This window comes from Podarcis muralis, chromosome 16 (genome assembly GCF_964188315.1).
Source record: "Podarcis muralis chromosome 16, rPodMur119.hap1.1, whole genome shotgun sequence".
NCBI classification, from domain to species: domain Eukaryota; kingdom Metazoa; phylum Chordata; class Lepidosauria; order Squamata; family Lacertidae; genus Podarcis; species Podarcis muralis.
Genome location: NC_135670.1, coordinates 39,313,498 through 39,341,082, shown reverse-complemented (window position 1 = coordinate 39,341,082; position 27,585 = coordinate 39,313,498). Strand labels below are relative to the sequence as shown.

Below are 27,585 nucleotides of genomic sequence, written 5' to 3'. Positions count from 1 at the left end.
TTGGCTCCTATACTGTCTTCTGCTGCTGCCTCCTTGCCTTTACCCCTCTGCACGGAGTCACTCTCTGCACTCTGCACACACACTCTTTCTGAGCCCAGATCTCTTTCTTTACACAATCCCCTCTCCTACTTCAAGTATACTCTGGTAATTGGAACGACTGGATTGCCCCCAGTTCCCTTCCTGACAGTCTGATGGGATTATAATGCAGACTCTTGGAAAGTTTGTGTCTTGTGTGTTTATGGGCCTGTTCTGTCAGACATGCAGATTTTGTAAGCGTATCTTGCTGTTTTATGTTTCTCAGTTTGAGAAACGCCAGCATTCTAAGAGCTCTCTGAGATTCTGCTACTAAAGTTCAGAGATTCTCATGCCTTGAAGAATTTGGGAGAAGAGCAAACACTTCAGCCACTTCCTTCCAAGAAATGCTTAGCATTTCCTTATTGTTCCAATGTTGAGCAGCTGCTTTTGGTCTGGTTTCTTACCTTAATCACCTTTATGGCAGGAAAACATGTTTGTTAGTGAGTTTGCTTGACTGTACATGGTGTAAAACTCTTTGCCTGCCTGCTCTTTCAGAAAGTGGGACTTCAAGAAGTGAAGAACTCAAAAGGAAGTGTGAAGAACTTGAGGCCCAGCTGAAAGTGAAAGAAGCTGAAAACAATGAGCTATTAAAGGAACTGGAGCAAAAGAATGCAATGATAATGGTGCTTGAGAACACCATCAAGGAGAGGGAAAAGAAGTATTTAGAAGAACTGAAAATGAAAAGCCATAAGCTGAACATGCTGTCGAGTGAACTGGAGCAGCGCGCCAGCACGATTGCGTACCTCACCTCACAGCTGCACGCCACCAAGAAGAAGCTCATGAGTTCAAGTGGGACTTCTGACAGCTCTCCATCCGGGAGCCCAGTGCTGTCCAGCTACAAACCAGCCCCTCCCAAAGATAAGCTCCCAGAGACTCCGCGGCGCAGAATGAAGAAAAGCTTGTCCACCCCCCTGAACCCTGAATTTGAAGAGGCCTACAGATTAGGATCGGATAGCCGCAAACTGCTGTTACGGGAGCCTGTTGATGCTATGCCTGATCCCACTCCCTTCTTACTGGCAAGGGAAACTGCCGAGATCCACCTTATCAAAGAGAGGCCTTTAGTCATTCCACCGATTCCTTCGGAACGCACCTCTGCTGAGCCACACAGCCCAGCCCGGGAGAAGCAGCACAAGGCTCACGTTGGTGTGGCACACCGAATCCACCACGTTGCTTCACCCCAAGCGCAGCCAGAGGTTGAGACACTAGCAGTGGATCAGGTGAATGGGAGCAAAGTGGTCCGAAAACATTCAGGGACAGATAGAACTGTTTAAGCATACCGTCTGGAGGTGACTCTCTTATGCACTGTGATCACAAATAGGGTTAATTGCATCTGCAGTCACTCCCCCCCCTTTCAAATCCCATATGCATGCCAAATTCTTTCCATCACTAGAATAACCTCCTCCAATGGATTCCCCAATATGACTATCTACTTAATGAAACGCTGTGGCCAAACTCAGGTGTCTGCCTGACTGCTTGCTTCCAATGCTCCTTCATTTATTCTAAGCGCACTTGTGGGCAAATGCCCAGGCAAAACAGTCTGCATTATTAATCAATAGTAATGACAGAGTCTGATAGCCTCCTAATGATAGCCCTGCAGCACTGTGTATTGGCTGTTAATGGTTAAAGCCTTCCATGTATGTATCACTTCGCACAGTCATGACAAATCCTTCTTTTTGGGGAGGGGCAGCGCTGACCACCAGTGTGAGAAGAAAAAGAACAGCTGAGTGACCCCTCCTCCCTCCATCACATGGTCTGGATCACAGTGTTCATATTTTCTGTTACGTTTTTATCTACAGCTACTAAAATCCCAACAAACTCTATTTTATTAACCCTGGCTGATCTTGTTTTGTGTCCTTTGTTCAATATTTGAAATAGTTTTCCACAATTACAACTGGCTGTTTCCTTTTGGGGCAGGGGAAAGAAAGGGGAAACCTACAAACACAATGTAGGTTTTACGGTTTCTGCTTCGTAGCGAGAGTAAAGCTGTGCATCTTTCAAACTTTGGAGATGCAATGTACTCCTGCAGGCCAGGCTTTTCCTCCTGCCCGTAGCTGACATGTGGAGGAAGAGGTCCTTACCTTTCCTGTGGAAGATTCCTCCAGTTTTGGTTGTGCCCAATCAGAAATGCAGCTTGCTGCTTTACAGCCATAACAAGACTCATTTTTCAATCTTATGATGACTGTATCCTTGCTGACAAAGGAGGGCCTATCATTTTTGAATTTCCACCCCCTATTTAAGTTTATAAAATAATCACGTCTATTTTGTGGGGAGAGGTTATGAAATTTGTTTTACATTTTAATCTTAATGGTAAAAAGTCACCTCATGGAAAGTTTAATCAAAGCACAGAGCAGAAGCACCAGTTTCTGGTGGTGGTGTTTTTTTAAAAGCTACTCAGCTAGAAGCCTAAAACTAACTTCTTAAACTATATGGCAAAGATGGAAAGCTACAGCTGGTATCAGCAAATAACATTTTCAAAATGTTCCTCATTTAAAATGTGCCTTTAACTGAAAATCTAGCCCTTACGATACGAATGGTGAACCTGTGACCCTCCAGATGCTATGGACAACAGCTTCCCTTTGGCTTCAGCCAACATAACCAGTGGTGGAGGATGATGGGAGTTATAGTCCAGCACCATCTAAAGAGCCACAAGTTCCCCATCCCTGCCTTATGCTAACCTACTGAAAAGTGCTTATTACTTCATCTTAGGACAGCATAGCAATACTGCTAAATGGAGCTAGTTTCAAAAACAGGGAATTTTTGAAATTCCTCCTCTCCTTCCAAAATCTATTTCTTAAACTCTGTTTCAGATTGATATTTTGCACACACCCCTAGAAAAATCTGAAAAGAAGTACAGTGGTACCTCTGGTTACGTACTTAATTCGTTCCGGAGGTCCGTTCTTAACCTGAAACTGTTCTTAACCTGAAGCACCACTTTAGCTAATGGGGCCTCCCGTTGCTGCCACGCCACCGTGGCACGATTTCTGTTCCCATCCTGAAGCGAAGTTCTTAACCCAAGGTAATATTTCTGGGTTAGCGGAGTCTGTAACCTGAAGCATATGTAACCCGAGGTACCACTGTATTTGCAATGGGAACTCCTGCATGTGCCACTGTCTACTCTCACCCAATAGATTTCCACTGTGCCCATGCATCTAGAGGGCTTCATTTCTGGAGAAAGCTGCGCATGCATCTTAGAACTCTGCAACTGCAGCAGCCCCTTAGTCTATGTTCCTAACTACCAACTCTTTATCAAAGTGCCCTGTAATATCTGCCAGCCCCCTTTATTTGTGTTGCTTTTCTGGAAGAATTTGACCCATATGTTTGCTTTTCATGTTGGGATTTTTCTTTTTAGTAAACATTAAAGCTCTTCCTGGAGAATGTTAAAGGAAGCATATACTTTCGACAAGATACCACTGGTTTGGATCCCTTACTTACCTATATCTCCCAGTTATTCATGTGTCCAATGCTGATGACAAGCATCCATTCTAAGATGCTGAGAAAAGTACACTGTGAAATTAAAAATTGGGCTTAACCTTTCTTACAATAATGCAAACTAATTAAATAGTTGTTCTTGTGTGGTTTGACTGGGGGTCCTAAACAGCATTGAATCTGAGGAAGGATGGCTGAAGAATAAACAATGAAATCAAAGTATTTACACCTGCTGGCTAACCACAAACACCAAAGAAAGGTTTATTTTCAAACAAGTTGCAATATATAAAATGTAAGGAATCCTACTCAAAAATTAGTTTTAAACAAATCTACAGTACATATCTTCAGCAGATGGAAGCAAGGAGATTCCAGTGTTTTTCTGTATCTTCTCTCATCAACAGAATTAGCCTTTGCATCTGGCCACTAATCAGCATTCAATGTGAGGCAAACTCCTTGAAGTACCCAGTGAGAATTATGTCTTGTGGTATAAAGATCAGCTTCAAAAACCAAGCCAACGCCCATCGCGTTCCTGCGCATAGATGTTGTGTACACTGGAGTCCGGAAGGTGTTCTAGAGAGAAACAAAGTCAAAGTGTTACTATACACACATACACACATTCTATTAACTCTGGTTGCTAAAGGCATATTATAAAGATTGCTGACCACGAGGCAAAACTGATTCTGTGCTCTGCAGAGCAGTACACTAAGTATATGAGAGGGCACTGAGTGACTGCTTTTATAATTACAAGGTAGGGGGAAATGAAAGGGCCTTTTCGGCGGTAGTGCTCTCCCTGTGGAATGCCCTCCCTTCAGATGTCAAGGAGATTAAGAACTATACAACTTCTAGAAGACCTCTGAAGGCAGCCCTGTATCAGGAGGTTTTTTAATGTTTGATGTTTTTATTTTTGCTGGAAGCTGCCCAGAGTGGCTGGGGAAACCTAGACAGATGGGCAGGGCATAAATAAATTATTATTATTATTATTATTAACAAGGGAACTTGAGGGGGGGAAATATAATAGAAGCTTCTCTTTAATTTTCCAAGTACACTTAGCAATGTTGAAATGCAGACTGCAATGCAAGGGTGGCCATATTCCAGTTAACTGAATTTCCTAACCGGGGGGGGGGGGGGGGTGAGAGAGGGAAGGCACTGCAAAATCTGCCCTTGGAATCCTGTCTAAAATGGTGTGGCAGCCAGCATTAGTATGGAAACAAAAGACAAAGCCTGTGTAGGAGGGAAGCTTCTCTGAACCAGCTCATCCCAAGTAGTTTGCAGTTTAAATAAAGCTTTAAGAGCTGCTCTTGGCAGCTTGTACCTGTAGCTTGAGACGATGAGCCTCGATGGGGATTATCTTCAGAATAGGTAAGTCAACCACCAGCACTTTGGGCTTACTCTTGATGAGGCAGCTGTTTTCAAGGTCCCAGTCAGCTCCTTCCAGGTACAGGCCAGAAACAAAGCATCCTGATGAAGACCAGAAATACATTGTTCAATGCTCCATGTTTTGAGACTTCAAATAGATGATCTAATAAAGCCCTAGGTGTTTCACCATTAGGGAACTTTTGTTACAAGACTTCTATGGAGAAGAGGTGTGTCAGTTTCTTCCTTTGAGCAAAGAACCATGAAAGGTAGCAAGCAATCTTTAAGCTGCACACTCAACGTAGTAATATACCAACAGTCTATTTCCAAGTTCCAACCAAGACAGCTCTGGGGAAAGCCCTACCCTGTCCAGGACGCTCTGTGACTTCATCTGCAGTCCTGTACTTGGTCACTTGAGTATACAAGGTGGAGCGGTCCAGAGGCCAGCCGTTCTTCCTGCAGGTTGCTTGAACAAGTGCAGTGAGGTACGACTCGGGGATATGCAGTCCCGACAACCACATGACGCTTGGTTCGCTCTCCTCAATCTGAAAGCAGAAATGTATGTTAACTGACTCTTTCCCAAGTTGAATTACCATGGCTACAATCCAGCGCAGCTCCTGAGTTCAGTGGCTTTAAGGGCATCTAGCCGGGGATTGGATTGTGGCCTTAGTGTCCCACACAGACAGGAAATAATGCACAAGGAGATTACCAAAAGCTGCCTTGTACACCAGATCAGACTTGGTCTCCTGTGACTGGCAGCATCTGCCCGGGGTCTCAAGCAGAGAAGGATCTTTCCTATTGGCTGCTGCCTGATCCATCCGGAAATGCCAGGGACTTGGTCTGCAAGCAAAGCATTGGCTCTGCCACAGAGCTATAATTCCCCCCCCCCCCCAATTAAAGGACATTTTGAACTTTCACTTACCCATGATGTGTACTGGAGAAACCTATTCTTAAAATAAATCATCCAGTTGCCAAGTGTCTTCAGGGTATCTGGGGCCAGCTTTCTCCATATGCTTGGGATTTGCCCGTTAAAGAGAGCACGGGCCACGTCATCCAATTCATTGCTCATTCCAACCTCCCCAGCCAAGGCCTGGTGAGAGAATTGCCAGAGAATTATGGTTACATATCTCTATCCAAGGGGTGGGGACAATTTTTAAAAAATCTAAATAGCTTTGCTTACTCTTTGCAGTTCCGCCAGTGACCTTGTCATGCGAGTTATGAGCTTATTAAAGCGCTCCAGTTCCTGTAGCAGCACCACTGTCGTCGGTGAAATTTCCAGTCCGAAACCCTTTCTTATCTGATCAATGTCAAAGACCTGGGGCATTTTGTTTTCTATGTCCTTAGCAACCTGGCCAATATATTCATCTCGACTTATCCCTGCACCAGTTTCACCTAAAATTTATTAAGTTGAGAGTTATTAGAATTATCTACACTGGCCACCAATCTGCATGAGGACTATGGCACAGTTATTGACTATCAGGCTTTTATTAATAAACAGTGTCTTACTGCCCAATTTTATTCACCTGTAAAGGTAAAGGTAAAGGTACCCCTACCTGTACGGGCCAGTCTTGACAGGCTCTAGGGTTGTGCGCCCATCTCACTCAAGAGGCAGGGGGCCAGCGCTGTCCGGAGACACTTCCGGGTCACGTGGCCAGCGTGACATCGCTGCTCTGGTGAGCCAGAGCCGCACATGGAAACGCCGTTTACCTTCCCGCTAGTAAGCGGTCCCTATTTATCTACTTGCACCCGGGGGTGCTTTCGAACTGCTAGGTTGGCAGGTGCTGGGACCGAGCGACAGGAGCGCACCCCGCCGCGGGGATTTGAACCGCCGACCTTTCGATCGGCAGGTCCTAGGCGCTGAGGCTTTAACCCACAGCCCACTATTCACCTGTAGATGCTCACAAATACAGCTAACTAATGAATCGCCCTACAACTTCCTTTAATCATTTTAGTGTCCATGTAAACAGGCTGTCATCTCACAAATCTACATTTCATAGAACTCCAGGTTGTGGGCTGGGGAGCCATGACAGAAAAATAGGTCTAAACAGATCTAAAATCATCTGACATTTGTAGTGAACCTGACTCCTGTGTTTTGACTAATCCAAACAGTTTTCCACTGGATTAGAATCTCCTCTGTGAACACATTTTGAAAATTGCAGAAGAATGGGTGTGTCCTTGTGGATGAATGGAAATGTTATTGAGCTATACAGTGGTACCTTGGGTTACATACGCTTCAGGTTACATACGCTTCAGGTTACAGACTCCGCTAACCCAGATATAGTACCTTGAGTTAAGAACTTTGCTTCAGGATGAGAACAGAAATCTTGCTCCGGCAGCACAGCAGCAGCGGGAGGCCCCATTAGCTAAGGTGGTGCTTCAGGTTAAGAACAGCTTCAGGTTAAGAACGGACCTCCGGAACGAATTAAGTACGTAACCAGAGGTACCACTGTACATAACAAGCATCCGCAAAATATGGGTAGATGATTTTGTGAATGGTTCTTTAGTAGCAGGCATTCCAAGTTAAATTCTGTCAGAAAACAGGGATAGCTATAGTTTAATGAATGGAGGATTATTCTTCCACCTAGCCCAGGATTGTGACTGGGAGCAGCTCTCTGTGGTCTCCCCCTTTCCCAGCCATTGTTACTTGATCCTTTTAGCTGGATTGGACCTGGGATGGTCTTCATGCAAAGCAGGTGCTCATCACTGTCTCGGGTCCCTCCTCTCCATTTTACTGATGTCCTCAATGGAGTTGAGGTCAAGTTCTAAATCTTTTTGTTTCTTTCATGCCTACATAGTTCTAACTGGGCAAGAGTCATACCTGTTTGAGGCTGCAGCTCCAAAAGATGTGACCACATGTCCCGAGCTGCCTGGGTATAGTATCCAATTTCAGCATTGGGGTGGAGGCCAAATACCTCTGGAGTGTTAGCAAGCGGAAGTGACTCTATTTCTTCTGTAAAATGGAGGTACAAAGGGGGGGGATTGAAGGGGGTGGAATAAGCAAAGATGTGGAAGTCAGGTTCACTTCTGCAAACTAAAGAACATTCATCCTCTAAAATTTGTGCATGATTTTGGCCTCCTATGGTGCTTTTAACATATAGTATAACATTCTGATGTCACTGTTTTTTCATAGTTTAGGTACCTAAATAATGGAAAAAATAGGAGCAGGGACAAAATATGGAAGGAACAGGGGTGCTAAAGGAGAACCTTAACAGAAAAAGGAGACTACAATGCTTCTGAAGCGGTGTGAAATTAAGGGTCATTCACTTGTACTCAGCCAGCAAATTTACTTACTTACTTATTTAATATACTGGAGGTCTCAGGGCGGTTCACAGAAGAAAATCAGAATATGAAACCACAAAATATATAATCAAAATAAAAACAACCCAATACCCCCTCCCCCAAAAAACCCACATTTTTAAAAGGGCATAGGATGTCAATCAAATCAACTAAAGGCCTGGTTAAAAAGGAACATTCAGACAGGGAGCCACTGCAGAGAAGGCCCGTTCTCCTGTTGCCACCCTCCAGACCTCTCCAGGAGGAGGCACACAAAAAGTGCCCCTCAGAATATGATCTAAGGGTCTGGGCAGGTTCATATGGAAAGAGGCGGTCCTTGAGGTATCATGGTTCTGAGCCATTTAAGACTTTATAGGTCAAAGCCAGCACTTTGAATTGGGCCTGGAAACTAATTGGTAGCCAGTGCAGTTGGACCAGGATCAATGTAATATGCTCAAACGTCTTGCTCCAGTGAGCAACCTGGCCACTGAATTCTGCACTAGCTGAAGTTTCCAAACTGTCTTCAGAGGCAGCCCTACATATAACACATTGCAGCAATCTAACATTGAGTTTACCAGAGCATAGACAACTGTAGTTCAGCTATCCCTGTCCAGATAGGGGCGTAGTTGGGCCACCAGCCAAAGCTGATGGAAGGCACTCTGGGCCACTGAGGCCACCTGAGCCTTGAGCAATAGCAAAGGATCCAGGAGTACCCCCAAGCTGCGAACCTGCTTCCTTCAAAGGAAGTGTAACCCCATCAAGAGCAGGCGACCTCTCACCCATCTGGTCTAGGGAACCACCCACTAACAGTGCCTCACTCTTATGTGGATTGAGTCTCAGTTTGTTGGCTCTCATCCAGTCCATTACCGAGGCAAGACACTGGTCCAGCAGATGCATACTGTTGACAATGTACTCCAAACCTCCAGATAACCCTACCCAGTGGTTTCATGTACAGTGGTGCCTCGCAAGACGAAAAGAATCCGTTCCGTGAGTCTCTTCGTCTAGCGGTTTTTTCGTCTTGCGAAGCAACCCTATTAGCGGCTTAGCAGATTAGCGCTATTAGCGGTTTAGCGGCTTAGCAGCTATTAAAGGCTTAGCGGCTTAGCTGCTAAAAGGCTATTAGCGGCTTAGTGGCTTAGAAAAAGGGGGGAAAGCAGGAAAAAATCGCAAGACTAGCAAGACGTTTCGTCTTGCGAAGCAAGCCCATAGGGGAAATCGTCTTGCGAAGCAACTCAAAAACGGAAAACCCTTTCGTCTAGCGGGTTTTCCGTCTTGCAAGGCATTCATCTTGCAGGGCACCACTGTAGATGTTAAACAACATAGGGATAGGATTGAGTCCTGCAGAACCTCACACTGAAGGTTCAACAAGGCTGAAAAGCATTCCCTCTGGGAATGACCATCCAAGTAGCACTGGAACCACCACAAAGCAGTGTCACCCACTCCTAGTTCAGACAGCCGCTCCCGAAGGATACCATGGTTGATGGTATTGAAAGCCACTGAGAGGTCGAGAAGAATTAACAAGGACATGTTTCCCTTCTCTCTCTCTCTCTCTCTCTCTCTCTCTCTCTCTCTCTCTCTCTCTCAACAGAGGTCATCACCAAAGCTGTTTCTGTGCCCAAACCAGAGGTCGGCCAAGGCTTCGATGGGGGCGCCAGTCATATCAGCTGGAAAACCCCGCAAAGCTGTTTGTAATCCCACTGGATCCATCAGCCTCTGAGGGCAGATCTTCCTAATAGCTCAGGCAGGGAGGCTGCTGGGCGGTAAACCAGCAGAAACCCTAATCTATCCTGATTGCCCAATGCCCGGAACACACATTATAGATTTGCCCCCAACTGGACAGAGAGTCCGGAGATAGAGAATCTATAGACCACAGCAACTCCCCCTCCCCAACCCTTGAGTCTGCCCTGATGCTGCCCTGAGTACCCAGGTGGGTACAGCTGGGTGAGACCAACTCCACCCTGTTGACCCACCCAGGTTTCAGTGATACATGCCAGATCAGCTTCCTCATCCATAATCAGATCATGGATGAGGGAGATTTTATTCTGGGCTGACTTGGCATTCAACAGCAGCAGTCACAGACCTGAGGGCTGGCTGACAGGACAACCACAATTCCCCAGGTTGGAGGAGGGGCTGGCTGGTATAATTATTCCTGCCCTGAATAACTATACCTACAACATGCAAAACATACAGGAGATCAAGGCTACTTAAGCTGTGGCAGTAAAATAGATTTGGAAGTGAAGATGCAACAAAGCTTTGCTTACCAACATACTCATCCTTGGTAGTCCCTTCTGGGATTTTATAGTCAACATCCTCATCATGGAAAAAATGGAAGGGTTGGAAGGTGTCAAATATGAAATCCCCCAGATACTCATCCATGTAGGTGGTAAGGATGCGCCGATCAAAGCTGTCAATGGCCCGTCCACCGTACATCACCTGGAGTTTGATGAGATGACTCTTTAGGCCAGTATCAACAACTTGGGAGTTTCCCCATCAATTTGACCTGAATTTCCTCCCTCAAGTCATTCCTAGCAATAAACAGTAAACTTCCACAGGCTTTTGATACTCTCACTTTTCATTTCCTTAAGACTAGCTCTCATGGTTCAAAGGAAAACTCTGATGAAAGGGTCATGCTTTACCTCTCAAAAGCCACAGAACCAGAAGTAAAAACTTCATATTTGCTTCATATTTAAAACAGCATTAAAAAGTAGTCTGATGCAGTTAGCTATGTACCTGTAACATGAGGCTCCCCTTTCTTATAATAAGAGTTCCACCTGCTTTGCATATTGATTGCAAACTTTGGCACCTCCAGTTAAAAGGGCCTCATGCAGCAGGACTTTTTTTTTGGGGGGGGGGGGAATCTTCTGGAAAAGGCAACATGGTGCCCTCCAGTTCTGGACTTCAGCATATTGCCTTCCCCTGAAATAGGCAATGCTGTGCTTGATGGGCTTGGTATAAGGCAATTTTTTCCTGGCTCAGAGCAATTTGGCAACGACACGCTTGCTTACCTCTCCAATGAGATACTTGAGGCTCCCCCAAGGAATTTTGTCATCATTTTGCTGGAATGCTTTTGTCAAGTATGTGTTGAGGATCTCCATGCAGACCTAAGGGAGTTATTGCAGTGGGCAGAATAAGGAGGTTACTGTTGCTGAGACATTTGTAGACACTGGCTTGCTTTAGTTTCAGACAATGCCACACTCCAAGCCAACAGTGCCTTCTTCCTCAAAACAAAATGGAAAAGCCCAACTGTCTATGAACAGCTGTTCCACCTGGCTGCAGCAGAGGGAGACAAGAGACAGCAGGGCCTGCACACACCAGTCAGGAATTGGAGTCATGCTCCTCAGGAGCCGCCTTGATCATCTGAGACATAAATCTGAAGAATCTTTTGTAAAATATAATGCTGCATCTATGTCCTATTCAATATAAACCAGACTTTTAAAGACTGAAACCTATCATGTAAACAAGAAAGCAAAGCTGGAAGCTCTTGATTCTTTTACCATGGAAGATGCTGGCCTGCACAAGCTTCTTACCTGGAAGTCAGATTCATTGAAATCATAAGGCACATTCCAACCGATCTTCCCAAACTTCCTCCTCTCCTGAACTACGGCATGAAAAAATGCTAAGACATAGACCAAATCCTTGAAAGCAGGATGTGGGCACTGATCAAGGGCTTCATGAGAGATTTTGAAGTAGGTGGCTCTCATATTCAGTTTCAACCCATTGGGTGGCTCTGTGACAACCTAGTGCATTGGAGAAAATGAAGGTTTGCAGTTAGATTTGCCAGATAAATTGACACTGACTGAGCTACTCCTCTTCCTGAGGGTGCTTTTAGTGGCTTCCTTTACCTGTGCAGCATGCACACTGTGCCTGTATTCTTCATCCCCCAGTCCTTGCCCCAAATGTACAAATTCTGCAACCAAGAGAGTTTCAATTTAATTTATATACCATTGGCCAATATGCAGAGAATTGTCTGACTGCAGAATTTGTTTGCTTTTCTGTTTCTTTAAAGCTGAATTCTTGAGCTGTCACTTCTTCCTAGCTATGAAATTATATCCACCCCTGAAGCAGGGCCACAACCCATATATGAAACTGCCTTATACTCGTCCTCTGCCTTGGGCCTTTATTAAGGTCCAAGGGCAGGGAGGGCAATGGTGGCAGCAGGGCAGGGCGGCACTGCTCATTTCGCCCCAAGCAGCAATACAGGCTGCACTGCCCCTGCATCTTAGCCAGTATTGTCCACGTGACTGTCCAAGGCCTTAGGTTTTTCCAGACTGCTGCTTGAGATCCTTTTAACTGGAGATGTTGACGGAGGAGACCAGAATGTTCTACGTGCAAAGCATGGGCTTTGACAATGAGCTCTGGGCCCTCCAGAACTGACAGTATTTCCTGAAATCCTGTTGCCTCTGTTCTTGAGACTGGAGACTGGGAGGAAAATTTTCCCTAGTTAAAGTTACTTAAGTGTCACTCTGCTGCTCCAACATCTGCCTAGCAAAAAGATTAGGTTTACATGAGGGATTTACAGGAGGAGAAACCAAGTCACTGTTGAAATATCATTAGTGGAGCTTCACTGGCTTGTGATTTAAAAATAATCAGCTCAGCTTGCTTGTGATAAATGCCTCAGACTTAGGATAAAAGCAACCAGCTGCTTCCTATAAAATCATTTGCCCTACTGACATGGAGGCGCAGCTTGGCACAGACAGCAGCCCAACATGTTCAAATATAGAAAAGTGTATCTGAAAATGGTGAGACAAAAACTGGTGACTCTAGCAGATTTCAAGCTGATTGGCCACCAAGTTCCAAGGCCTTCCCCTCAACACAGAAAGTAGGGTTGCCATATTTCAAATAGTGAAAAGTTTTTGAGCTATTTTAAAGGGAATTCGCCAAAAACAACACTGCCTACATGGGTTGCCATACGTCCCAGCTTCCCCTAACATTTTACCGATTTCCACCCAGACACGGCTTCTGACTGCAGTATTCCAGATACATCTGGGAAATTTCGGACGTACAGCAACCCTATGGAAAGGCAAATAAAATATTGGGGCATGAACCCAAGAGTTTTCTTATCTCTGACTTTTTAGCATCTGATTTTAGATACATGAGGACTGTGGAGATCACACAGACGTTTGACGGTCTATTGACCCTGTGCCACCACTGTAATTGCTTTCTTCGCTGCCACCAACCCGTTTCTCACGGGTACACACGGAGTCCAGACAGTTGTTAACATTAACAAATAATCAAGTTTATTTTATAGGCATGAACAAGCTTATGGTTTCAGTTATTTTTTCTTGGCAGTTTCTTAATCTTTGTTCCTTTACTGACCTATATGTTCCTAACAACTTCAAACTGATTATCCCCAACTAACTATCTATCTGACTCCACCTAACAATTCCTGTCATTCTCTCACAACACAACTCGACCAACACACAGACTATTCCTCCCTCTTCCTTCTCCAACTCCCAATTCCCAACTCTCAACTGACTTCCACACAACACCAACTCTCACTCTAACTCCTCCTATCAGTTTTCACTGGCCAATCACATCACACTCATTTTAACCCTTTCCTTATGACCCACCTAGGAGGCAAACACCACAAGGACAAAACCATATTCAGAGAAGCTCATCAAGCCCTCTTCCTGAAGTTACACCATCTTATTGGTACCTTTAGTGATTTCTGGAGGATCCCAATTGGAAAGCCCTTTGTAGGGTCTGTTGTCAACCACAAGCGGAAATCTGGGTGTGGCTTAACAATCCTTTCTAGAGCCTTCTCCAGATCAATCAGCCACTTCACCAAGAGATGACAGTTCTGCAACATTAACCACTGTCCCCGGGCCACAGCATTCTCCAACAACTGTAGGGCAACCTGGAAAGGAGAGGACCTGAGTCAAGATGCAGGTTTAGTTTAGAAGGAACTGAATCCTTAACCAAAAGTGAGGACTTCATTCCACAGAGAGATCCATTCTGAAAAAGTCTGTCAGGAAGCTAGTTTACTCATTTTACAGACCTAAAAGAGATGTCGAACTGGGCTTTAAGTAAGCACATCTACCTAAATCCCGTACAGGAAGTGTGTTTATTCACAATAGAATCATAAAATTGTAAACTTGGGAGGGGCCCAACTGCCACCTAGTCCAGCCCCCTGCAATGTACAAGTGGCTCAATCCACACAGAAGACGCTCATGCAACTCTCTGGCCTTGCTTCCAGCTTTTCAAATTTGTGCTTGAGCACTAAGCGGGTAGCACAAGAAGACTGAGAATGTGCAAGACAACAGAAGGAAAGAGACAAGGCGCTGGCTTCTGAATCCCTCGCTCTGGATCAAGGCAAGGCCTCACTTGGCTGACCAGTTCTATTGTTTTGTTAAAGCAACGACAGACTCTCTTTCCACATACATTATGCAATTGCTTGGGAAGAAGGGATAGATTTTTTATTTTTTATTGTCAAGAACATTAAAATTCCTTTCCAAAGCACTGACTGGAGAGGACGCACCCTGTTTCTGATCAGGTAGGACTGGTAGGGGCCTCCTCAGCATGAATATGAAACTTAATTTGCATTAGCCCTGCCTCTAGAGCAAGTGGGAGGAGCTAACCAACTCCTACCCCACCAATGCAGTAAGCATGTCTACATGCACCAAGGAGGGGAAGCCTGCTGACTTGAGGTTTCATATCAAACTTGCCTTCTCCTGCCCTTGTCCCATAGCCAGGAACTTGAGTCGGTTCCCTCCAAAACCTGTCCGATCTGCTAGTTTCATCAGGTCACTGGCAGGGTCAGAGCCAGGACTTAGAATGAAAACAATGGGTGAATTTGGGGTGCTCTGCTCAAAGATGGCTTCAAAGCTGATCACTGGAGGCTGAACATATCTGGGGAGGAAGGAGAAAGGGAACACAAGTGAAAGATTCATGGGGAATGGGGACTTTATCTAGTTGTGATGATGACCCAGGGCTCACACTTTGTACAGTAAAATACTATTTTTTTAAAAAGGAGGGAAAGAGCAGCACTTACTTCACACCCATGGTGACAGTAACATAATCAGTCACTGCGCGATAGACACGGTCCACTCGGAAGCAACGCAAAAGCAGCAATTTCTGGAAGTCACTGAGACTGCTTCCATAGTGCATGGGATATGGGGTTTGTTCCAGAGCATCAATATCATACCACTGGTAAAAATGAGAGGTTAAGTCAGTATTCCATGAGCATTTGATTTTCCTACTTAAAGGAGGAGAAAATTACTAGGGGTTCTGAAAATCGCTCCATGACCCCTACTACCCTTCCACAAAGGTCAGCTTGGGTGCAGCTGAATCTGGCCTGAAGGCAATACATCTTGAACCTGGTATTGCCCGCTCAAAAGCCAGGCACAAGGAACAGACAGAGGCCCCACCCCCAATACTCCAGCTTGACCATTCAGTATGGAGAATCTTGCTCACAGCTTTCCACTCATCTGGATTATCCTCCAAATCGGATGCAAGAGATCCAAATTCTTCTGGGAACAGTTCAGAGACACGGATTACATCCTCCCAGCCTTGATCAGAAAGCCAGGCACATGGCTTCTTTCGGGCACTCTTCTCCAAAGAAATATTGCCTTGAAACAGGACAGAAAAATGTGAGCACCACAATCCATAGATAAGGAGACAGGTTTTAGAAATTCACTCGTCTGAATGGCAAATATATTTCATTAATATGTTGAAGAATTTAATTGTTCACTTTCCTGCCTCATGTAAGAGAAAAATCACCCGAAATGGAGAACCTCACATAGCTGGAAAGAGTACTTTCAATTATGTAGACTTACTGAAAGGGGCTTTACAATGTAGGCGGTCCTACAAAAGCTCATGGAACTGCACCTTTGTCAAGTCTCACCTCTGCATTAACAAAATCTATAAAAAGGTTTCCATCCTAATGGATAATAAGGACCAGAAATCCAAGCCAATAAATAAATAAAAAGACTGACGAAAAGTCAGGATAGACAATTGACAAAAAGTCTGGCTAGACAACAAAACACTTTTGTATCCAGCAATACTGTATCTGCATTGAGTTCTGGGAAGTATTTGGCTACCTTTTAAAAAGAAATCCAGTTCTTCCTGAGGGACTCTGTGATCAGCTTGCTCAATCTTGATTGTCATGTTAAAGGAGAAGAGTAACTTGTGCTTCTCAAACAGGCCTGTGAATGAAACCCCAATAGCTTCCATTATTAAATGCAAGCCCAGATGGACTATGATTCTGATCCACAAAATGACAGCACACAGAAGGGTTGAACGCAGGCATTCTGAATTCTGGGACTGAGGTAACTGATGCCTTAGAATCTTATTAGGAGACCCTCCCTCAGAAGATCAGTGAGCTGTGCTGAAAGATCACTTGCCCATCAGTTCACACCTGCCTCTGCAATGCACAACCAGAAAGAGCAGTGCTGGGTGAGTTTCACACCGCACAGACTCTCTGCTGATGTAGAGACATGGTGAGGAAGCCTGACGTTAAATGAGTGTACATGCTAAAACATACACCAGAGGGAATTCATGGTTGATGCCCAGGAATTCCTCAGCAGACGAAATGATATAGAAAAGGATTATATGGAGATGGACCCTTTTGAAAACTGTAATTCTAAAGGGCTGCCAAGCACATTCTACAGAAGTGACTCTGTGAGCAGGACCCCGGTGTCTGTATAGCCCAGTGTATCCAACCAGAGTAGATCCACTGAAATCATTGCACCCAAGTTGCAAACAATGGACCTACTCTGAGCAGGACTAACATTGGATACAATCCCCTGCATGACTGTCAAAGAGAGGGATCCTGATTGGCCAATCATATATTGAGGCCCATGTAATGGAACCTTGCCAGGACAACTTTGCAGTTGCTTTGGCTGGCATTTCTCAAGCTATTGTCTACTTCTCCACAAAGTCCTTAGCCTACACCCCTGGGGAATCCTTTTCTGTATCAGTTTGCTGATCTGATCATCCAACCCTAACACTATCTATTTTCAGGAAAAGCTTGATGATCACACAAATTTTCCTGGGCACTAAGGAGGATTTTTATGCCATACCTCCCCAAGACCAGCCCGCATTATTCAGGTGACAGTGCAGGGCCAAGGAATTTGCACTGCACCAGAGAAACCTGAAGGGAGGAGGAATGTATTTCATGAAAATCAAATGTAGAATGGACACCATTTTGCACTGCACCAAAGATGCTTCCCATAATACTTTCTGCCTATAGGGAGGTTTCAGTCACACCAACCTGTGCAACCATAGTTGTATACATTAAATGTCAACGTGTCCATGATGTTCCGCAACCTCTTTGCAACAATGGTGTCAGGTATTGATTTCCGAAGAGAGAGACCAAAAACATCCAAGAAGGCAGTCAAGGAGTACTGGTACATTGTGTTGACAAGGGCCATCTCGGACAGCACAAAGAACAAGATGGCACCTCTCTTGGCAGCTGCACGGTAACCGTCTCGTAGTCTGTCAATATCTGCTGCTGTTTTTTCAGCCAGCTTGAGTTTCTCAGATACCTATTTTGCACAAAGAAGTAAGAATTTGAATCTGTTGCAAAGGCTGAATTGAACCCACTAGCATGAGGAAATCTAAACAATATTAGGGGCAGTGGGAATAAAATATTCTGATGTACTGCAGTTGATCATCGTAATGAGTAAACATGTAATCCATGTACCTCGTTTGAAAAAAGATCTGCACTGTACTTCAGACATAGCGCTAAAACAGTGTTTCTTGCATGGATATGTAGGGTAAATGAAACAAGTGAAGGTGTCCTAAATCCATTCCCCACACCTCAAATATTGTTCCCTAGACTATGTAGCCTTGAATGTGAGCTGCTTTATACAGAGCCAACTTGTTGGTCCATCTAGTCCAGTAATGGATTTCCGGGGTTTGATATTATATCTTTCCAACTCTTTAACTGCATATGCAAGAAATAGGACGATTGGTCTTACCTGAATAGTAAATTTATTAGGTGGATGGTGAAGTATTTAGAATGGGCTGTTCCTCTTGCACGAGACTCAGGCAGGAGCAAAGAATTGTGGGAGGTAGACTGTTTCTCCTCAGTTTTTCAGACTGGCCAAGCAGCAGCATTGTGACAAAAATCTAAAACTGAATTAAACACAAGGCCTACCTCCCCCCAGCACCCAAGCCTTGCAGAGACTCTAAGGACACCATCAACATGTAGTGGGAGGAAATTGAGCCACTGAAGCAGACTGCTGATTCAAATATTATTGCAGGCAAAACGTGTCCCAATAGCCCTTTGTGCTGGTGAAGGAGACAGGGCAACTGACAGTTCTCCTTTGCGCCGCTGAAGTAGACAAGAGAAAAAGGAGTTAAAACTTATTTTGTTTCTCTTTCTTTCTTGTTTTTCCCCCAGAAGCAGCAATTCTTGAAGAAAAGCCAATGCCCTGAATAAAGGGTCACAAAGACACTGAGGGGAAGGTGCAGAGCGGCTGTTAGGGAAGCAGCATGTGGTCGCTTGCAGGAGGCAATGCACAACGCAAAAAAAGTTGAAGAAAAAGGCAACAGCCAGCAACAAGAAATAAAGATCAAAATTAACAAATTAATGGAAAAATAGAAGTAAAACACTGAACATAGAATAGGGAAAGATGTTTAGCAGGGGGACAAGTGTTTTTTGGTGTGTGTGTTTTTTTACCTCAGTGGAGGACACATAAAAGGACAGACACCAAACAGTAACAAAGACAGGAAAAATAGCTAACAAAGAACTAAGGAAGAGGAAGATTACTAAGTAACTAAGAACAAAAAGGCAACAAAAAGTGAGAGCAGAGAGAGCCCAACTGCTCCATCCTAGACAAGGGGCGGGGGGGGACTGAGCAGAAACGGTCTACCTCTCACAATTCTTTGCTCCTGCCTGAGTCTCACTGTTATGTACTAAGCTTGGATCCTAGAACAATAGGCAAGTAGGATCCTAGAATGCAACAACTGATTGGCTTGCAGGAAGAGACCAATCAGGCTCCAGGAGGGAAGCAGAATCAGCCAATCAGACGGGACTCATTGTGTAAATAATGTATATAAAAGCCTGAGGTTTGGGGGGCAATTCAATCACTGTTTTATAAGCTGCAATAAAGAGAATGATCACTACAGGACTCCGAGTATATTTCACTGGCAACAAAGGTGGGATCCTGCTGAGCTGTCTGCCGTGCACTGCACACAGCCACCACAGGCAACACAGCATCGCACCGTGCATCCTGGCTACAGCTCCAGGACCCAAGGACTCAGAATGACGACAGAAAACAGCTTCATGTCGTTCGGTCCATCCCTACCTGAACTGAAGGAGACAATACTATGAAAGTGGGGCCCAGAGAAAGGAAAACAGCCCTCTGATGGACTACGCACATTGCCCCTACCTCGGTAGCTTTGGACTTTGTCTCCTCCAGAGTATGCACCAAGTCTACATTGTCCAACATATTCCCAGTGGAAGTTGCCAATTCACGAAGGAGGGAGTCTTCCAGATCCTTCAACAAATTCTTGTTTTCACTCGTTTCCTGGATGAGATGTTCTCTCTGCTCTTCCAGTTCACGCCTTTCAAATCCTACAATAACGCTTAGTAGCTGGTCTTCTAAACCTTTCAGAGTAACTGGAAGGAATTTAACAAGGTCACTTAACACAAGGTTAGTTTTCCAAAATTACTTTCACTCAACTTTAAGATGACAGTTAGAAATCTCTTAATAAGGTCAAAGGTGCCACAAGTTATATTTTGCTTGCAGACTTTCCCTGTGGTCACTGTGGGAAAGAGCAGGGCTCTTCTTACATTCTCATGAGTACTGTTTGATCAATCAAGTAGCTTTGTTGGTAGTTACTGCATTGGTTCCAAAGACTGAGATGAATAAACCTAGGGCCAACTTTTCATCAGTTCCCACTAAACTCCATGAAGATTCCCCCGCCAAAAAAGGTTGACCCAACAGTAAAAGTTACATAGCAAGGTTTCATATCTACTGCACAATTTGAGAGTTGAGAATGCCTTGGGAATGGAGGCTCTCCCAGGAATGGTCTGACGCTGCAAGGTCCGCCCTGGGGCAGTGTCTCCATTGGAGACTCTCAGGGAAGCCCATGTTTGCCAGACTGAGTGCCATGGAAGAAAGATGAGGTGTAAATCTTGTATCTCACCTTTCCACGCATGGCTCCAAGGCAGCAAATAAACAACAGGAAAACTCAGAAGAGCCACCTGCAGCTTCTTCAAATGCCTCAGGTGGAATGGCTGATTGCTAAATGATCAGAAAGGCCACATCCAAGGACATGAGTTAATTTACCCTGGAATGCTTCTATCATTATCCTAGCGTTGCTTAACTTCAGCTCTTGAACTTTGAATATTCACAACTTTAGGTCAACAAAGTAGAATCTACATCCATCTAATTCTGCTGTGAATATCCCACCTGACTACAAGGTGTCTAGATTGGTGAAGGTTATAGATCTTTGCTGAAAGAGTACAACCAGGGACAACTCATAATCCAGTGGGTGGGTAGAAAAATTCTGGACTGATTGCCAGCCCGATTAATTTGCTCACCTGTGTAGTTGATGACCATGGCTTTGCCAAACACTGATGGTGAATATTTAGGATTGGATAGTTTGGTGTTCAGATACAGCTTGAAATTGGCATCATAGTCAACCTCCTTGTCTCCAAGAACGATGAATGTTCGGCCCTGGGCACATTTTATGTTCTTTTCTAATACATTATCAATCACAGGGTCAATGTATTCATCAACATCATGGAACAAGAAAGGATTCCCATATTTTATGGCCATTTCAAGTTGCTTAAGGAAATCAGGATCATTGAAGGAAGCCATCTGAGAAATAATGAGATATGGATATATGTGCATGGTGAGTAGTTAAATTGCTTAATGCACCGCTTCATCTCCTAAGTCCTATTTCAGCATTTTAAAACTGAAAGGTTATGCTCTCTGCAACTGCATATTTTTATTTCATTTGACAGAAAAATTAAGCATAGGCCAAACATCTGAAGTAAACTTCAAATAGGCCCAATCATTTGACATCCTCCACTCCAACAATACAACACAGCTTATTGAGAAACCTGAGGCAGGTCCCTGTGTGACGGACAGCAGAGTCAGACCAGAGTCTGGTGATGCAATGCCTCAGAATTCTGCCAGAGAGCTGGAGCCTCTCTCTAATTGGCTACCAAGACAGCCAGTCAGAGGGGGGTGGAGCAGCACTTTGGGTGGGAGAATAAAAGGGGCAGTTTCTGAGATAGGGATGGTTTAAGAGAGAGCTGGAGGGAGAGAGGAGAGAGAGTTGGTTCTGGATAGGAACATCCACTCTGAGGAAAATATCTCAAGCTAGAGAAAGGATTCTCTGAGGTTAGATTGGAAGACATTGTTTAAGGTTTTGTGAGAGTATTCAGGCTGAGTTTGAGCCAGGAGAAGTAGAAGCTGTGAGGACACAGTCTCCTTGGGTCTCATTCCAGTCAGGGAAGGAGAGATCTTCTAGAAAGAGAAGCTCATTTGGAATAACTTGGGAGTGTGATTGCTAAAAGGTTGGATAACTGACAAAAAGTACCACCTTCTGTAGGAACTAAAGTACTAAGCTGTGAAGGAAGCTGTGTATGAAGCTTGTAAATGAACCAAAGTATTAAGCTGTATCACTGAAGTAATTAAACTTAAGGAACGGAAGTAAAATAACTCCATATAAGCTGAGCATTTCCCATCTCGTCTGGAAACCTGTAACAACTATCTGAAGTGTAATAACTGAACTTAAGCAACTGAAGTTTGAAAGAAACTGTGTGTTTACTACTTTTTTTAGAAGCTTGCAACATCCATTAGATTTAGTATACTTATTAATAGGTTAACTGTTTCCTGAAAGAACATTACTTCCTGATACATCCTTTGTTTTATCCACTTTATTCTATATAATAAATCTTTCTTATTTGTTCAACTTCTGACTGAGTCTCCACATATCTAAGATTTCCCTCAGACAAAATCCAGAAAGATAACCTGTGGTGGTTATTTTAGCGTATGTAGTTTGGATCCACTGCAATCTGTATACAGAGGTGGGATCCACTACATCAGTAAGAGTCAGCTAGTACTGAGCTCCATCCATGTATTTGAACCTACCTTGAAGTTCTAGGTCAGGGGCCACCAACTTTTTGGGATTAGCAGGCACATTCTGCAAAATACTGCAGGCACCAGTAACAAAATGGCTGCCATGGGAGCATAGGTCAGCACAAAATGGATGTCATGGGGTGGGGGCATGGCATAAAAGAAAATGAGAGACAATGCAGTCATTGTTTACTTCCTGCCCCCGCCCCCGCCCACAACAATGCTGTTGCTGTCTAATAACAACAGAGAACATTCCCCAGCACCAGGAAGCGCACACACACCAAAAATGAAATAGTCTAAAATTTGTTTTCTAAAATTAAGAATGCCCTAGGCCACCCACCTGGTGCCCATGGCTGCTGGGTAATGATCCCTCTTCTAAGTCTACCTTAAAGTGTTCTGTTGGCCTTAATCAGCCTGTCCCTTATTCTCCAGGGTGGTTCACTAGCCAATTTCCAGTAATATGGAAAGATTTTAAGCTGTATAATTTCCTTTTAAGTGAAAAAATTAGCCTTACCCTGAGGTTATTTCTTTCTTCTTTCCTCTTGATCCAATTTAACGCTTGTTGCTGTGGGTCAATACATAGCGGGAAACGGCTGGCCCGAGTGGTGAGAATGCCATTTTGAACTGAGAGCTCATCAGGAGGTAGACCTTGAGACCCCCACCTGAAATTAGAGCAATCAAGGGAAGACATTTTTGTATGGCAAAAGAGAACCCGTCAGCTGAAAAAATAAGTGTGAATGTTTGTGTGTGCTTGAGCTATGTCAGGGGCAGAGACGTACCTCAGAGTTGGTGAAACCATAGGCCCTGAGGAAGCACAAAAATCACCCAGAAATCACTGTGTGTGGTATGCCTCTGAGCTTTGGTCCTTTCGCCTTTGCACAGCCCACCTTCCTTCTCTTTCAGGGAAGTGTTTAGCGTCTCTTGAAGGATGGAGCCCACAATGAACCCTCTCCCATCTGCTGCTTGGCTCCCTTTCCCACCCTCCCCGATTTGTTGTTTGGGCTTCACCATTTGGCCAGCCTGCCTTTCTGCAGCCTTGGCAGGCTTGGCTCCCCTCCCCATCCATAGCTTCCATCAAGCTGAATTGTGTGCCAGGAAGCAGCAGCCCTGAGAGCCTGAGAGGACCAGCCAGCTGGGTTGAGTCCAGAAGACCCTGGACGCCTCTCCCATTTGCATCCCCAGTCCCAGATGATGAAGAGAGAAGGGAAAGGAGTGGAGAAGTGCTTATTAGAAAGTGGGGTTACACACAGAGAGATGCACACTCCCTAGGGTCCTTCCTTCACCAAACTAAAACTGCCACAAAGGCCCAATTTAAACTGCCATGCTTGAAGACCCTTAGTCACCCTGTTTTGGAAACGGTTTGTTGGGATCAGTTAAGCAAAAGCTTCACTGCCAACTTCACCCTAATTGTCTGTTTTGAAATCACTGTGAGTGCACTATGCTACAAAGACATGCAATTCCCCTCCCCCCATTTTGTCCTCACCTCACCCTCCCTCCCTCCAGATGCTTTGAATACTTGGATCACGTAAAATGTAGTAATTTCTAATGTGGCTATTGTGGTGAAGTGATTTTTTTTCTGGAGAGCGGTGTCAATACAGCTCCTTGCCAATGGCACAAGGGACCCTAGGGACTCTAGTCAGGGGGACAAAACAGCTGCTGAATGAAAGGATGCGTAATATGCTGTGGAGGGAGCAAATCATCAACTGAAAGGTGGTTTGGCTCTGAAGCTCATTGGCAGGAAGATCCTGTGGAAACCACAGAGATGTTAAAACTGAGACATAAAAAGAAGAGGCCCATCCCTACCTGCTAATCTCAACATCATCAGTCAGCAGGTTTTCTAATCTGAAAGGCTTGCTGAGAGGAATATCTCGCTCATGGATATCTGATTGCCAAACTTCCTTAATCATCTCGTCACGAAACTCCCAGGTAAAGGCACCTTCGTAGCTCAGGAAGGCGGCACACAGCAGACAGTCTCCCAACAGTTTCACTTGTCGTTTCTTTAATTCTTCCAAATCATTCATCCACCTGGCCAAAAATGAAGGAAAACAGAGCTCCTCTAGTAGATTCATAATAACTGAATTAATCCAACGAAGACTGCACCATACCAAGATCCCTGTTGCCTTGCCCCTCGCGGTAAGCAGCAGGAACACTTACTGGGAGAGCAACGCAGCCCAACCCACCCTGCCAGCCACTATTGGGTGACACTGCAACCCACAATTCTGGAATGCTTCCTCCATTAGTTTCATGCTGATATTAAAAAGTGTGGGAACAGAACAGAATGTGCAGCACCAAAGACCACAAGGCAAAGCAAAAATCCCTTCGCACCAACCACTGAGTCCATTTTCTCAGGAAAGACTCAAAGGCTAGCCCAGCCCAGCAAGACAACCCAGAAAGATACCATGGTTGATGTCATCAAAAGTCACTGAGAGGTTCAGGAAAAAACTTAACAAATCTGCATTGATTGACTGACATGGCTTAACTAGTTGAACAAGCAGGAAAAAAACAACCTATCTTCAGGATAGGTTTCTCCATGGTAGGAGACAGCTTGTGTAGCAGGGGTGAATTGTAGGCAGCTTCTACAAGCTGTGCAGCTAGAAACAGCAATCTATGTAGTCGCTGGCACAGCTAAGGTAAAACTCCCCTATTTTAGGATGACAAATTTGGGAAGCCATTTTGGCAATCCTGTCTGGTTGAGAGAGAAATTTCAGTAACATGCATCAGGGTGTCATTTCTACCACTGTGTAGGAACTATGATGATTGTGGAGAACTGCAGGTATCATTTCCTCCATCATTAACACCATCTTCTCCTGGCTTATTGAATAAAAATGGGGCAGGGAGACATTATGGGGGAAATGGCAGCTGCCAAGTGACCAATAGACACCAAAAGGCACCACTTGTGACAATAGCAGAACTATATTTGAAATCAACAACTACAGACAACATATTAGGGATGATTGAATCTGTCAGTTTTAGTTTCTCCCTATTTCTCCATACTTCCACAGCAGTTTGTGAATTTTTTTTAAAAGTCCTCAAGAAAATTCATCAGCAAACCTCTCCTAATAAACACATTTTTGCATGAAATTTTGCCTGATATACACATTTAAAATTTCCTCTAATGCATTTTTGTATGTTATTTTCACAAATATATGCATTCCTATACACACATTGCCCTACTATAAGTATTTTTGTGCAGAGTGGTTGGCTGGAGAGCTGCATTGCAAAATTCAAATAAATGCAAATTTTGAAGGTGGCTGTGTTTTGTTTTACATGCTTTTTTGGAAAGGCTGATTAGGTAGTCTCACCTTTAAAGGTAGACTTGATGAAATACCTCCCCATTCCTAAGAAAACATGGAGAGAGAAAACTGTTTCTTTAGTAGGCTGCAGTTCTACAGATTTACTAGATATTTTCCCTCCCCCAAAATATGCAAAGAGGTGTTGCTAAACCTCCCCTCCAATTTCCACTCTAAACATTCAATAGAGAACTTCTGGTGCTGACTATAATGTACTTGGCCCCTTCAGAGAAGCCTCACTTGCCTTATATTTTCAGATCCCAATCCTGAGATAAGTTTGTCAGCCGCAATAAGACGCCGTTCCATAAGTTCAGCTTCTTCCTGAAGCTGCTGTTTTTCCCTTATGGCTGCCTCGTACTTATCTCCCAGAGCTTTCAGCTCATTCTGGATGGCTGTCAGCTCATTCTGGATCTTCTCCAGTTCACGTTTACTTAAGAAGAAATTCCGTTCCAGTCTGGCCACCTGTGTGGAGGACAAACAGCTGAATGAGGCGGCAGCTCAAACATACAGCAGCCCTCAACCATCAGCCCACTTCGAAAAGCTTTGCAAACATTCAAGGCCCAGCTGATTTCCATGGGGACAATCTGCCCCTGACCACATCCAATAGTTTCTCCAACTTTCAGCACTTTGATGCCTGCCTCTTCCAGGTGAGCTGTCCGTACAGCTGGAATGGCATGAAAATAGCAGGATGTGGAGTTTGGGGGGAGGCTGCTTCACTAGCATAGCAAGCTCAGAAGGAATCATGGGCAGCATCTCTTTTTAAAACATCTGATCTTCTATCTGCCCATCACTGAAAAACTGGTGCAGGGTTGCTAAATCACAGGACAAACTGCAGCATGCATTTCACAACAACAATAGATTAATGTAATCCATAAAATATTGTTATGGCTTTGCAGGGGGAAAGGGTCCCCTAAAATTCCTTGGTGCCAGGTTCTCCCCATTATTTCTGAAATTAGTAAATGTGAGGTTGGATCAGTGGATTTAGCAAGGCCTAAGGCATAAGTCAAGACAGCTTCCTCAGGAGATTAGCTGAGAGAGGTGCTATCAAAGAACAAAACAGGTGGTGGCAGAGTCATTACACTGACGAAAGTTGGGGCAGTCTCAGACAAGAAGGGGGGTTGAGTTCCATCCCTCAGCTGTGTGTTAGGTAGCAAAAGGCAATAGCAGAGTTGTGAGGGGGAGGTTGCCCAGGTTACAAGAGGTGTGATGTCACCACAGAAAGTGTCCTTTTGCATGGGGATTAGGTTATGTTTTAGCAAAAGTTTTGGGAAACTAGAAAGGTAGGACCAGGTGCCATGCAGACTGACAGAGAGAGAAGCTGTGTGGAGGAGACACAAAGATGGTGTTTTGGTTGTCTTTGAATCCAATGCTGTGCTGGTATGGGGAACAAGCCTCTCTTGAGATGTGATGCTTGGAACCTTCTTTCCATCAAGACTTAGCTATAAATATGTGTAAGTGAACAATAAATCATAAAGACACTACAGTCTTCCTTATGCCTAATTATCCAACAGAAATACAAACCCTGATTAAGTGTCTAGATCTCTGGAATTTTCCATCACTCAAAAAGAGATTGGGGCGGCCAGTAACAATAGGCATTTCAGAGCACCATGAAAAGAAGGCAAGCGAGACAAGGAAAAGGATCTCTAACAGAAATTCTCAACATCCTCACCAAACAACAATTCCCAGGCTTCTCTGAGAGAAAGTATGGCAAGTAAATTGGTATAAAATAAACACATGTTTGTGGTGAAGATGAAAAAGAAGACATGTTTCACCCTTTAGCTATGGTGGTATAGTCCCTAAAACATTTTTCAAAACTCTTTGGATATGTAGCTTCTGGTAATCCCCTCAAAAGAGCACCATGCTAGATGTAATGTGTGACTAAAGCTCTCAACATAGGCAACAGAGCAGGAGACTCTTAACCTCAGGGTTGTGGGTTTGGGCCCCATGTTGGGCAAAAGATTCCTGAATTGCAGGGGGTTGGACTAGACGACCCTCGTGGTCCCTTCCAACCCTACAATTCTATGATTCTATGAAAAATCCAACACATGGGGTCCAATTTGGAGCCTCAGTGGCCTGGATGGTGTCCCTGTACTGATTCCCTAGTGTAAATCACACCACAACATTCTTGC

The 27,585-nt window shown here is 44.4% G+C and overlaps 2 protein-coding genes across 14 annotated transcripts in view; one reads left to right on the top strand and one right to left on the bottom strand.

The window, feature by feature from the left end:
• Window positions 1-1,909, top strand: part of CCDC92 (coiled-coil domain containing 92) — a 28,350-nt gene extending 26,441 nt beyond the window's left edge. For all 9 annotated transcript variants that reach the window (XM_028709761.2, XM_028709766.2, XM_077920079.1 and 6 more), the window contains one exon: window positions 571-1,909. In XM_028709761.2, coding sequence (XP_028565594.1) covers window positions 571-1,346 — 776 coding nt within the window. In that variant the 3' untranslated portion in view covers window positions 1,347-1,909. The remainder of the gene's footprint in view (window positions 1-570) is intronic.
• A 1,829-nt stretch (window positions 1,910-3,738) lies between these two features.
• Window positions 3,739-27,585, bottom strand: part of DNAH10 (dynein axonemal heavy chain 10) — a 107,674-nt gene continuing 83,827 nt past the window's right edge. For 3 of the 5 annotated variants that reach the window (XM_028711206.2, XM_028711207.2, XM_028711208.2), the window contains 20 exons: window positions 25,701-25,918; window positions 23,970-24,191; window positions 22,681-22,828; window positions 20,621-20,900; window positions 19,464-19,693; window positions 17,339-17,612; window positions 16,167-16,271; window positions 15,541-15,695; window positions 15,119-15,273; window positions 14,793-14,976; window positions 13,784-13,984; window positions 11,655-11,864; window positions 11,133-11,228; window positions 10,389-10,560; window positions 7,673-7,804; window positions 6,035-6,246; window positions 5,777-5,944; window positions 5,219-5,399; window positions 4,814-4,959; window positions 3,739-4,071 (listed from right to left, as the gene is read on the bottom strand). In XM_028711206.2, coding sequence (XP_028567039.2) covers window positions 3,925-4,071; window positions 4,814-4,959; window positions 5,219-5,399; window positions 5,777-5,944; window positions 6,035-6,246; window positions 7,673-7,804; window positions 10,389-10,560; window positions 11,133-11,228; window positions 11,655-11,864; window positions 13,784-13,984; window positions 14,793-14,976; window positions 15,119-15,273; window positions 15,541-15,695; window positions 16,167-16,271; window positions 17,339-17,612; window positions 19,464-19,693; window positions 20,621-20,900; window positions 22,681-22,828; window positions 23,970-24,191; window positions 25,701-25,918 — 3,636 coding nt within the window. In that variant the 3' untranslated portion in view covers window positions 3,739-3,924. Of the gene's footprint in view, window positions 4,072-4,813; window positions 4,960-5,218; window positions 5,400-5,776; window positions 5,945-6,034; window positions 6,247-7,672; window positions 7,805-10,388; window positions 10,561-11,132; window positions 11,229-11,654; window positions 11,865-13,783; window positions 13,985-14,792; window positions 14,977-15,118; window positions 15,274-15,540; window positions 15,696-16,166; window positions 16,272-17,338; window positions 17,613-19,463; window positions 19,694-20,620; window positions 20,901-22,680; window positions 22,829-23,969; window positions 24,192-25,700; window positions 25,919-27,585 lie in introns of those variants that run through there. The other 2 variants (XM_028711210.2, XR_003704238.2) reach the window with 2 other exon arrangements.